Here is a 12,683-nt window from a genome sequence, read left to right as displayed (position 1 = left end):
ATGGGTTAACATGATCAATTAACAAGAGACACACCTATGATCAAGCTTTGAGGACCATAGAAACTAAATGATAAATGTTCAGTTCTCAGAAAAAGAAAGAAAACAAAAACAACTTTGTGACTAGAAAGATTTTAAGCACATTACACTAAACATAAAAACGAACTTTACAGTAGCCTATGTAGCATAACATTTTAAGGTTTAAAAAATAAATGTAATAGATACATAAAGAAGGAAAATTAATAAAAATCACCACACAGACACCTCTTGAGCAAATCCATTTCGTTTTATTAAGGGTTTTTTTTTATTCATAACAGTAAGAGTCAATTCTAACAATAATAAATGTGCATAAAACAAGTCTTTTAGAATGCAGCACAATATCTTACAGCAACTATAAGCAAAGGGCAGGTGTAAGATTCCATGGAGGGCGTTAAGCATCCAAGCAAGTGCTTTCAGCAGGCAGGACCACCTGTGGTTTGGCCGTTTGGAGCGGCCGACCAGCTTTTAGGCATTGCGTTTAGTGAAGGAAAGTGATGCTTTGGTTTAATAGCTCTTGTGCAGCAACCTCGAATGAGTAAAACGCTGACCTCAGCGGAGGATTTGACAGTTACATTCATTTTATTTGTTTTTTCGTGTGTGTGGTTGGTGTCCTTACCCTGCTGAAGGCACGTTACAAGAAACAAAGCAACTCTTCTGTTGTCGTGTGTTAAGTGGACGTCTTTTGCTAGCATCTAGAGTCGGTTTGAAGGCCTTTTTTTATAATTGTACTGTTCTTACGGTTATACTCGGATGGATTACCGGTGAACGCGCCTCAATTCAGGCTCAGATATTGATCGAGATACTTGATTTACACTATGCTGTGGCGATGATAGTTACGGTACTGTGAGAAATTAACTTATCTACGTACTTATCTATTATGAGGATTTTACTGTTAATTTTTATTCTTCATGCAGTTATTTATGTCCATCATATGACAAATACTGTGTTTTTGAAGGTGTATCTATTTGTAAAAAACCCAAATTTCCCACAGTGGAAATCATGACGAGGCGGAGTGTACTGCCAATTCGGACTCTCGGTACGTGTCGGTACTGTGCAGGCAACGCGGAGCTTTATTTTTTTATTTTTTTTCTGAACGTGATGGCCGGAAATGATAATAAAAGAGCTGTGCCATATTTCTGCAAGCATCATTTGTTAGCTGGACTATTATTCTAGTTCTTAAATTATCCTAAGAAAATTTCTCATAGTTATAGAATCTTTTATTATTCAAAATAAGATCTCAATATTATACATGTTCCTTTTCTTTTCTTTATATTGACTATGTACAGAAGTGCAAAAAGTCAACCTTCGTCCCTTAAGTTATGGCTCTCTCTCTCGTTTGCAGCTCGAGGCCCGACCCTGTGACCTCCCTCCTTTTTTTTTTTTCATCTTTAAATATTCAGAAATCTCTGATGCTGCTCATTTTGGCCTGACATTGAGGGATATTTTTTGAAATATTACAAGACGATTTTTCAATTCTGAAATGCATACAGTAGAAAATAACTTCTTTTACTCTAGTACGTACAATTGATACTTTAACCAGCTAATTGTAGACGTGGTCTCGATTCGACACAAAATAAAGGGTTAAAATATCAACTTTACCAAATCTACAAATAAACTCTTTCTTTGTCATTTTCACTCTTTTTTAAGACAAGATAAAACATTTTGTTCAACAAATTCAAAACCAAAATCCTTAGAGCTGAAATTTCAAACATTCTACCATGAAAAATAACATGAAGAATTAAGAATACAACACTACTAGCTAAACATTATGAACTTAACATGATGTAAAAGAAAGTGACAGTAAGAAAAAACAATATTTCATTTCCTACATTCTAAAACAGTTCTATGACAATATTGTCAAATACAAAAAAACAAAAATCTTAATATGCCAACAATAACACAATATATTTCTAACAAAGGCTTTGAAACAGAGTGAACGTTAAGTGTAACATGATTAATAAACACGTAAAATAAGAGTGAAGAATAAAATCTCATCTGTTGTAATTTTTCATTTGTGATTGAGAGAATGTTTGTGTGGGTTCAAACACTGAAATATAAGGCTTTAGTGAGGAAACGGCAATGGCGTGCATCCTTTCAAGTCTGTGCACCTAAACCAGGCTGAAATCCAGACTCAAGCGAACGCGAATTTCCAGCCAGATGAGCCGAGAAGCTCGGGTTCATTCGTTTAATCTTGAGTCTGGTTTTGGCGCTAAAACCCTTGCGAGTAACGTGAACGTCTGTTTCCTGGTTTACAAGCAGCCTTGTACGTAAAATGAAGCTATACAAATTATTCATCTTCCGTCATCAGTATACCCAGTCAAAACACATTTAAATAAAAAATAAAAAGAGGAAAAAAGACTTTGGCACAACTTAAAAACGTCTCACTATATTCTCCGTTCCTCTTTTCAAAACTATGTTGTTTACAAGTCAAATATTCGAAAACAAATCGAAATCTACACAAACGAGAACTGAAGACGAACCCTGACCCAACACTAACCTCATCTTTCCGTGTACCTAGTCTCGAACTCTCAATCTGTAACGAAATACTCAAGCAGTGCTTTTCCAGCATGAATTTTAGAGTCCTCGCATCATTTTCGCGAAGACTGGAACGCAATCGCTCTTTTCCAAGCGCGACTGGCGACTCTACTACGCTCTTGTTACCTTGACGACAACCTCCTAAAAACACTTTCGTTAGCTTCTCCGTTCCATCGCGACATTCTCTCGAGCAAGGCAATTTAAAGAAACAGGGCATTAGGAACAAGGCAACCCTGTTCTCATAGGAGTCAAAAAGGCTTCATAGTTCTACAAGGCCTAATGGATGATCGACAAATAAAAATGGCACGTTTCATAAAAACCCACACACTTGTGAAATTATGTATAAAAACAAGCGCTGTAAAAAACATTAATCTCTGGTAAACATAATAACACTGTTGATATAACACTCTAGATCGGTGTCTGGTATTCAGCCGGTGGTTATGGTACATAAAGCTTGCAAGAATGTGCTTTTGAAAGGTCTCAGGTGATCAGTTTCTACCCAAAACATTCATCTGTCAATCTCGTCTCTGCGCTTACAATCTAGTTTGACTAGAAGCCAGAACTAAAGATACAGAAAACTACATACATTTAATTATTTCGCTGGATGTTTTTGTGCCATATCGACTTTTGATTCGCTTTTCAATTCAAGGTGCACCTTTTATAACTTTGTAAACCATCATACAAATTTCGAGGAAAGATAATCAAGGTGTGAATCACAAAAAATATCTCTTGGTCTACTAACATGCCAAAACGGTGTTAGGTCAGACATGAAAATAACTTTTCCTACTAATCCGGTTTGAGAGTAAAAATGCCGTCCTGTCTGACATAATGATGTAGTTCACTCAAATTCTACATATCATGTGGAAGGACACTCAGTTTCACCTCAGTAAAACTTTACCATCATGTATGACCAAAATTCTAATCTTCATAGTATATTCTATCCGCCGATGATCTTGATGTTAAAATTTTGAATTTTGTTTGTTTGCCTTTTGTCCAGGACAACAGCACATTCCTTTGATCTGAGGAAAAGCAGAAAGAGTATAGATTAAGAACACATGAAAATGAGTGTTAAAGGAATTCTTTAGGCCATGTTCACACTGCCCCAACAGACACCAACAAACACTGACTGAACATGGTCAGTCAGGTAAAAACAAACTCCGACCAACTCCAACAGACGCCAACAGGGGTGACACAGTGATCAGTGTTTGTCTGTGTGGTGTGAATTGGCCTTTTGACAAACATATATATCAATTCTGTCATTATTTAAATTATTTAGAATTTTGAAGAAGTTCCTTTCCATACAATAACAGTTAAAGAGGCCATATTATGCCCATTTACAAAGTCTTGATTTTGTTTTTAAGGTCTACTAGAATAGGTTTTCATACTTGAATGATCAATTAAACATTATTTTTCACATATTTTACATTATTGCAGCACCTCTCTTCCCAGTCTGTCAGTAACGCTCTGTTTTGTTCCTGTCTCTATTAAGTCCAAAAATCGCAATGTGCTCTGATTGGTCAGCTGGACAAGTGTGTTGTGATTGGTCAACCGATGGCACACCCCTTACCATAACTGCAAGTTTCAACATACTACTAACAACTCATCCAGGACTCGTCCCTTTTTGTGTATGCCTTGAGCAGGAATTATTTAAAGGGGACCTATTATGCTCCCTTCACAAGATGTAATATAAGTCTCTGGTGTCCCCAGAATGTGTCTGTGAAGTTTCAGCTCAAAATACCCCACAGATCATTTATTATAGCTTGTCAAATTTGCCCCTATATGGGTGTGAGCAAAAACACACCGTTTTTGTGTGTGCCCCTTTAAATGCAAATGAGCTTCTGCTCCCGGCTGCTTTCCAGAAGAGGGCGGAGCTTTAACAGCTTGTGCTTTGGTTTCTCAACAACATCAAGGCTGGAGAATCTCACGCAGCCAAAATGACGACTGTCCAAAACGGTGTTCAGCCTTACATTGTTCAAACCAGAGTCGGACACTGATGGAGAGACTCAGGAAGAAGTTACAACTTTTAGAATGCATCTGACATTTCTGAACGGTTAGTAAATAAATGTATGTAGCTGCTGTGGAGTTGAATCAACTCATCGACTAGCATGTGCCATCATGTTAAACTTTTGTGCAAATCCAGCGTTGAATTGACCCTCGTTTGTGAAGCAGTCCTGCGTAAAATGAAGGCATGGCAACAAAACTCTACTACAATAACTCTTCCTCTTCTCTAAAGCAGCCCAACATGGCCTCACCCCCTTTGTCATCTCCCTTTGCATTGAACTTTGAGTGTCGTAACTTTTCCGACGTTGTTTATGGTCAAACAGCAACATTACACACTAACTAAAGTTAAAACTTGAAATTATAATCAACCACCCCTTTAAATGAGGAATGTTGTGATGTGTGCATTACCAGGAGAAAACTCAAGACTACAGTTGAGGCGTTTCAGGGAGCTCAGAAACAGTGTTGCTGATATAGAGAATAACTCCCTTTGTAGTGACTTTGTGCTTTGAAACTTTTCAGACCTTTTTCATTCTCAAACAGCAACATTACACACTAAAGAAAGTTGAAAATGTTAAAAAAAAAAGCACAATAGGTACTCTTTAAAAAAAGTAGCATAAAAGTAATTCACGTGACTTTATCATTGAATTCCAAGTGTTCTGAAGCTTTGTGTGATGAACAGCCTGAAACGTGCACAATAGGTGCCATATATTTTATTTTTGGAGGTTGACACATCATGTGGTCACTAGAAACTGTAGTTGTATGGAAAGGAACTTCTTCAGAATTGTCCTTTTGTGTTTTAACCAAATACAACAATTCTTTCATTCATGTTAAGAATTTTTTTAGAAGTTTGAACAGTGTTTTCCATAAAATGACAGTTAGTCATGTCAAAAAAAAAAAAAAAAAAGCACCATAAAAGTGGTTTATATGACTGAAACTGTGCCACAGGTACCATTTTATTTGGTCACATGATTACTAGGAACTGTAGTTGTACGGAAAATAATTTCTTCAGAATTTTCCTTTTATGTTCCATGGAAAAAACAAACATTTACAGGTATGAAATTACATCAGGGTAAATGAGAGTAAACAATGACCATAATTGGGTGATCTTTTGCTTCAAATCAAACATTTAAATTTAAAGGGATAGTTCACCCGAAAACGAAAACTTTGTGATCATTTACTCACCCTCGAGTTGTTCCAAAACTGTATGAGTTTCTTTCTTCTGAGGAACACAAAAGAAGATATTTTGAAGAATGCTGGTAATCAAACAGTTGATGGGCCCCAATGACTTCCATAGTAGAAAAAAAAAATACTATGGAAGTCAATGAGGTTCATTAACTGTTTGATTACCAGCATTCTTTAAAATATCTTATTTTGTGTTCAACAGAAGAAAGAAATTCATTTGGAACAACTTGAGGGTGAGTAAATGATGACCCTTTAAATCTCTCCCTTTAAATTTCTCAGGAAGATAGGGCACAAATCCAGCAGTTTCTGGAAACAATGAAAAATAGAACAGAAATGTGTGAGCACTCACTGTTGTGGGCCGGAACTACATCTGCGTCAAGTACTTGTGACTAGTCAGATGCTCTGCAGATATTATTGGAATCTGAAGATGAACAGAGAGAAATGCATGAAAAAAAGATTCATCGTTATTTTTACAAAAATCATTTCAAAGACTAAAATATTCTCCCTCACCCTCACTCCCTCCCCATGACAGTTAAGAAGAGAATAAGTCAAACACAACACAAATTAAGAAATGCCATTAAAGAAAACGACGAACCATTGCTTATTAGTATAAATCTTTCTCACGTGAGGCAGGGAGAAGTCAGTGATTTCCCATGCACATTCCATTTTTCCAACTTGTTGACCTTCACTTTTATTTCAATAATTGAAGGTATTTGAAATAGTCTCTACTAATGTTTCAATCTACGAAGAACCTTGGCAAAATGGTAATATTTGTAACAGACTAATGTCATGGCGGCCTGCAACGCTGATTTGTATTGATCATATGAATTTAAGCTGTTGGAAACTCTTTTCTGTATCTTGATCAGCAAAACAACAAAATGAAGCAGGAAAAAAAAAAAAAAGAAATAATTTATCCTTCACAGCCGGCAAAGATGTACCCGAAGCAAAACACTAAGAAAAACTACCTCATACATACCAATTGCATGTATTCGTTGGTAGTCAGCTTTGATAGAGAAGAGTCCTCAAAATAAAAAAGGACAAAAAAAACAATATTAAAATGCTATTTATAACCGTCAAATACAACATAAAAACGATGCTTTAATAGAAATTTCAATTCTTATTGGAGCTTTAATTACATTTTACACCATTTTAACAGCGCACAGGCAATTTCAGACTAATTTTTATTGTAGTTTGTGTGTAAACCCTGTACAGAAGGTACTTCAAACAACTCAATATACTTGTGCACAAATGTTATTTTTAGTACAATCCCTCAGTCAGTGTCTGCAGTGAAAAAATTACAGGTCAAAATAAACATTTTTCATTGTGAATCTGTTGTTTGAAGCACCATAAAAAGACTACGCCTTTTAAAAAACCTGTGTAGGCCAACAAGGGGGAGAGATTACTTTGAAAGGACCCCCGGCATTTAGAAACATCCCTCAGACAGAAAGAGATAGATCAAGAGAGTGTGTATATGTGTGTGTGAGAGATAGAGAGAAAAAGCCATAAAAGAGCAAACCTGATTGGCTGATGCAGATGCGAAGGGAACACTTGTGGCAGATGTGGTTGCTGCGGACACAGCGGCCGGGGAAGCGCCGTGCATCATGGGAACTTTTCAGAGGGAAAATGGTATAAGCACACATACAGGGAGTGTGGCCAACAGGTGCACAAACATGATGAGTGAGTGGACACAGAGGGGAATGGAAAGAAAAGTGAGCATTGAAGGTGATTTCAGCAAACGGCAAACCAAAAGTGGTGGCAAGAGAGATTGTTCTAAAGAAGACATAAGGGCAGGTAAAGTGTCATATGAGCCAACACATCAAGAGCTACAAGAACAAGGAAACAAAGGCATGGCATCTCATAAACTTTGCATTTAGGTTTCAGCTTCCATCTACTATAGTACATTAACAATTAACCCTTGTCTTATTTTCTGTTACTTGAACATCATGCTCAACACTGATTACAAACAAATGCAGTGAAAAATAGTATCAACTACAAAGTGTTAAAAAGATAGTTCACCCAAAATTAAAACTTCTGGCATATTTATTTCCCCCCAAGTTCATTCCAAACCCATATGTTTTTTGTTTTTTTTTACGTGGTATACATAAAGAGAAAATTTGCCATCCAGTGGAATTTTGGGTTGTTTTTCTTTAAAGTGCCCCAATTATGCTATTTTAAAGGATTCTAATTTAGTTTTGTAGGTCTCCTACAATAGGTTTACATGAATCCAAGGTCAGATATAACACTTTCTCATAATATACACTGCACATGACCTCTTTACTCACAATCTGTGTCTCATTTCGGAGGCAGCGTCCTCCGGAAGTCGCATTTGAAGGCTGCATACTTCATCAAGGATGTCTTATTTAAGAAAATTAACCGTAATAAAATTGACTGTTATTCCTCGTGAAATGTAAAATACTGTCATTTCTTTCTTACTTTGCAATCTAATGGTTACTTTTCTTAAATGAGACCGCCTCGATGACGTATGCGGCCGACAAATGCGACCTCCGGAGGACGCAGCCTCTGAAATGAGACACAGCTCCAGTGTCTGAAACGGCTCGATAAAGGATTTGGTATCTCTAAACTCCTCCTTTCCTAGAGCCTACTCTGCTCTGATTGGTCAGATGGCCCAGTCTATTGTGATTGGTCTACCACATACAGCATGTGTCGGAAGCGTAACGGCCATTACCATATCTGAATTTCAACTCCGGAGGCTTCCTCAGCGCTTGTATACACAAATTGTAACAATGGCGTCAGTTTTACCATATCAATTTGAGTCCTTATTGGAAGTGCATGCAAAGTGGATTCGCAGCACAGAAAACAGGCAACTTCTCGACATGTCAACAACGCAACTGTGGCAAACAGGGTGGGGCCAAGAGCATTGGGAACAGACGCGAGTGCTAATGAACATCACCTGCGCCCCACCGGCCTCGAGTGTCACGGACAGTGTTGCCAAGTCTGCGGTTTTCCTGCGGAATTGGGCTTCTTTTACACTGTTGCCGCGGGTTGAAATGAACCCAAATAACATGATATTTAGCCCCCGAATTGCGAATTTTACCAGAGGAACCCCGCCAAAAACGCGGATTTCACCCCCTGGAACTTGATTTTTACATGGAGACCCCCCTGAAATGCCATTGGGCTAGTTTTGGGCTAGTTTTGAGTAGCAATTGGGCGGGTTTTGTTGTGAAAACCTGGCAACCCTGCTCGCGGAGGATCTCCGGAACACTGTAAACCCTAACACTCAAAATAATTAATTGGTTTGAGTAGGACAAACTTAAATTAAACAAATTAGTTCAGTCAAATTAACTTTTATGAGTATTTAGAAGTTTCTTTTTCTTTCAAGTTCACAGAACTGATATATTTTAAGTAAACTGAAATGTTTCATTGTTTTGAGTTTTATGAACTTGCACGCGGCTTGGTTTGAGAGCAATGTTAAATGCTTTATATTGCTGTACTCATTCATCAAGTGCTATACCATGCTATTGTTAACATGTTAACAAATTAGCAAGTTAGCATTTTTTTGGATTAGCTTGTTATAGCTAGCTAATTTTACACTAATAAAAATGTTTACATTAGGGTTACATGATAATTTTAAGTTAAATGTATGAGTGTACTCAAACATTTCAAGTTAAGAACAAATAAAATGTATGAGTAGTACAAAATAAAAATCTGCCAGTTCTGCTTACTTAAACTTTGAATTTCTTAACTTAAAAATTTTGAGGCAACTAAACCTCAAGTTTTGCCAACTTATTCAGGTTTAGAGTGAACGATAAAAGGAAGAGTGACAAGACGGGAAAGGACCAAACCTGGACTATTTATGCTGTGTTTTTATGCGGCAGTCGTCCGTAAGGGGCTGCCACTTTACTTTTGTTTTGTTGTTTGTTTTTTTTTGGATTAAATTTACGTTGATTATTTGCCGGTTCCCGCCTCCTTCTTCCCCGAGCCTTTAAAGGCACAATATGTAATTTTAGCCACTAGAGGTCGCTTATTCAAAACAAAGGAGTAGCTTGATGACGCCTTGATTTCGCGGAATCATGGGAGGTGTTGTCTTCACGTCTACAGCCGGTGGAAAGTATCCGATGAGCTAATGTATTAAAGATTTATTAACATTACTGTAGTATGAAGGACGGTGTGGCTGAAAGCCGTTGGAGCTGAACGAGGCCGCTGGAGCGATTGCTAATGAGACACAAGCGCGACACATGGCTCGAGAGCAGTGGAGCTTTTATTATGCCGCAGACGACCGCTTACGCTTCTTCCAGTCATGCGTATGTGGGGTAACGCAGTGCTGTTTCATCATATTAGAAACATTTGTGTGTTGAAAGTTGTTATAATGCTACTCTGTGCATTCGCTAGGCGGCTACTATGAGACACTTGTTGCACACTGCAGTAAGCTAGATCGATATTAGGCATGGTAAAACATGGTACTCACAGTAAATCAAGAAAACAAGATTTAAACAATAAGACTTACTGTGTTGAGCTATATAACCATGATTAGTTTTCTGTTGATTAATGTATCCGAACAGTTGCTCACCTGTATAATAAAAACACATATTAAAGAATCTTTGGTGTTTCCATGGTTTGTACAAAATAAAACCGGAAATCGAGGGTAACGTGGGTATGATGTCATTGATATGGTCCGTGTCCTGGTTAAAATTGCTTATTTATACATGTTGCTTCTCAGCTACAACTACAGTGTCTGAAGGTGGGTCAAAGTACTAAGTAGACGTTGTTCAGGGGCAGCCAATGAAGACCGTAGGCTGGCATTATGCAAATTTGTTACAAACCTAGACTGGAATTGCTGATGACTCTTTTGGCAGTTCAGAATCAATTCTTTATTGTAGGAGACAATAACTTTATTTGTCATGCACTTTGATCTTTAAATCTTTGCAGACTTTTGCATTCACAAACAGCTATATTACATACTTCATGAAAGGTCATATTCGAAAAAGCATAATAGGGGCATTTTAAAAATCTCTCAAATTTCATTCTTCATTCCGCATATTTGAACATGCATGGAAAGATTATTCAAAATCTTTTGTCTTCCATGTGGGTGAATTAATAATGACAGAAATTTCAGTTTTAGGTAAATTATCTCTTTAAAAAGCCACCAAAACCCACAAAACGATACACAAAATGCTAGAATTTTTTTTTTTTTTTTTTTTTTTGTGTATGTTTAAAGTCAACATGAAGTCAAAATGCTTCCTATTTACTTTCTTAACATGCATGATGCATTGGTGCACGTTAATGCATTATTTTTCAGCCACCCCCTCCAATTCACTATTTGAGTGTTTAAAAGCCACTTTTCGTAATTGAACGCAATTGCTGATGGATAAAATCAAGTTCTGCCCCTATATATCTTCTTGAATATTCTGTTTCACTTGGAAATATGTTGTATTATGGAAGTAAAATGTGTTTGAAATGCCGTTTCATGTTGACTTTAACTTCAAATCACAGATATATAAATGCTTCATATGTGAAGCGCTAACAAAGATGCGCAGTTATCAATGCCAGTTTGTCGGCCATGTGGATTTTGAGGGCGTTACAACAACTAAGAGGACGAAGTCTAGAAACCTACCCACGCTTGCTGCAGGGGTCATGCACAATATTGAGCCTGCCCATCATGCATTGCAACAGGAAGTGGATTGGAAAGGGAGAAGAATCACAACAGCCCATCACAAGGTTGGTTAGAGTGAAGAAATCATAATTAAAGGAAGACAATAATCATTACAGTGATACAGCATGATGTCCATAAAAGACCGATTAGTTGACAAAACCATGAACTCAGGAAGGGAGAATGTGTATTTGTAAGCTCACAGAAACATGTGTATATGTGACAGTCATCATAGCAGACATTAGTGTAACTGAGGGGCATCCCAGGGTTACTGGCAACTGTATTTCGCAGTGAAAGCCATGAGCCCAACTATAAGTATGTACCAGAGTAGTAATGTGATACAATGATGAAGTGATACAGAGAAACTGACAGACAGCCCCATTTCTTATTGCTCAGTTTACTGGGCGCATAATGCAAGGTTCCCACACCTTCTGACCAAATGGTTTTCCATAACTTTTCCAGGAGTTTGAGATTACTGGATAATGATTTTTAGAATTAATTTTAAAGGAGAGACTACTTGCACCGTGTGTAAACAGCATTGCATTCCAGCAGTTTGATGGAACTAAAAATGTTGTTAAAAATCGTGTGTGTGTATATACAGTCAAACCAAAATGTATTCAGACACCTTGAACATTTCATTCATTATTACAGTTTATTCACTATAGTTTAAAAAATGGTAATAAAATATGACAAGATCTCAGAGTTAAACTGTGTCAGACAAAAATAATCTTAATTATGTCAGATAACACTTAAGCAAAACATGGTCAGGTCAAAGTGTCTGAATAATTTTTGGTCCCAAATTTTTATAAATTTTACTGGTCATCCACTGTATGAAGAATTTTTGGGTATAATATGTCACAGTTTACTTTATTTTGTTATCCTCACTTACATAAATGAACTATAGTGTCCTGCACCCACTAGTAAAAAAAATATAAAAAAGTTTATCTAGTGTCTGAATAATTTTTGGTTTGACTATATATATATATATATATATATATATATATACTGTATATTTTAAAAATAATGTATAAACAATAATATCAATATATAAAATAAATATAAATAATATTGTAAAGTAATAATTGTAATTGTAAAGTAATATTCATATTTTATTATATTTGCATTATTACAATAAATTATACCATACTATAATGTTATACTATATTTATAAACTTATCATATAAGTTTACCATATAATATAATATTTATATTATTATAATATTATATTATTACTAGAATTATTAGAATTACTAGAAGTATTACAAATACATGAAAATATTTAATACATACATACATATAATTAATAATATATATATATAGA

At 36.4% G+C, this 12,683-nt stretch overlaps 1 protein-coding gene across 26 annotated transcripts in view; it reads right to left on the bottom strand.

The window, feature by feature from the left end:
• Positions 1-264: 264 nt before the first annotated feature.
• Positions 265-12,683, bottom strand: part of mbnl1 (muscleblind-like splicing regulator 1) — a 71,564-nt gene continuing 59,145 nt past the window's right edge. For 9 of the 26 annotated variants that reach the window (XM_051872125.1, XM_051872087.1, XM_051872287.1 and 6 more), the window contains 6 exons: positions 11,327-11,362; positions 10,220-10,282; positions 7,271-7,362; positions 6,731-6,775; positions 6,104-6,175; positions 265-3,590 (listed from right to left, as the gene is read on the bottom strand). In XM_051872125.1, coding sequence (XP_051728085.1) covers positions 6,119-6,175; positions 6,731-6,775; positions 7,271-7,362; positions 10,220-10,282; positions 11,327-11,362 — 293 coding nt within the window. In that variant the 3' untranslated portion in view covers positions 265-3,590; positions 6,104-6,118. The remainder of the gene's footprint in view (positions 3,591-6,103; positions 6,176-6,730; positions 6,776-7,270; positions 7,363-10,219; positions 10,283-11,326; positions 11,363-12,683) is intronic. The other 17 variants (XM_051872178.1, XM_051872224.1, XM_051872150.1 and 14 more) reach the window with 11 other exon arrangements.

The sequence above is a fragment of the Ctenopharyngodon idella genome, chromosome 2 (assembly GCF_019924925.1).
Source record: "Ctenopharyngodon idella isolate HZGC_01 chromosome 2, HZGC01, whole genome shotgun sequence".
In the NCBI taxonomy this organism is placed as follows: Eukaryota; Metazoa; Chordata; class Actinopteri; order Cypriniformes; family Xenocyprididae; genus Ctenopharyngodon; species Ctenopharyngodon idella.
The sequence above is the reverse complement of the archived record's forward strand: the minus strand, read 5'-3'. Positions and strand labels throughout refer to the sequence as shown.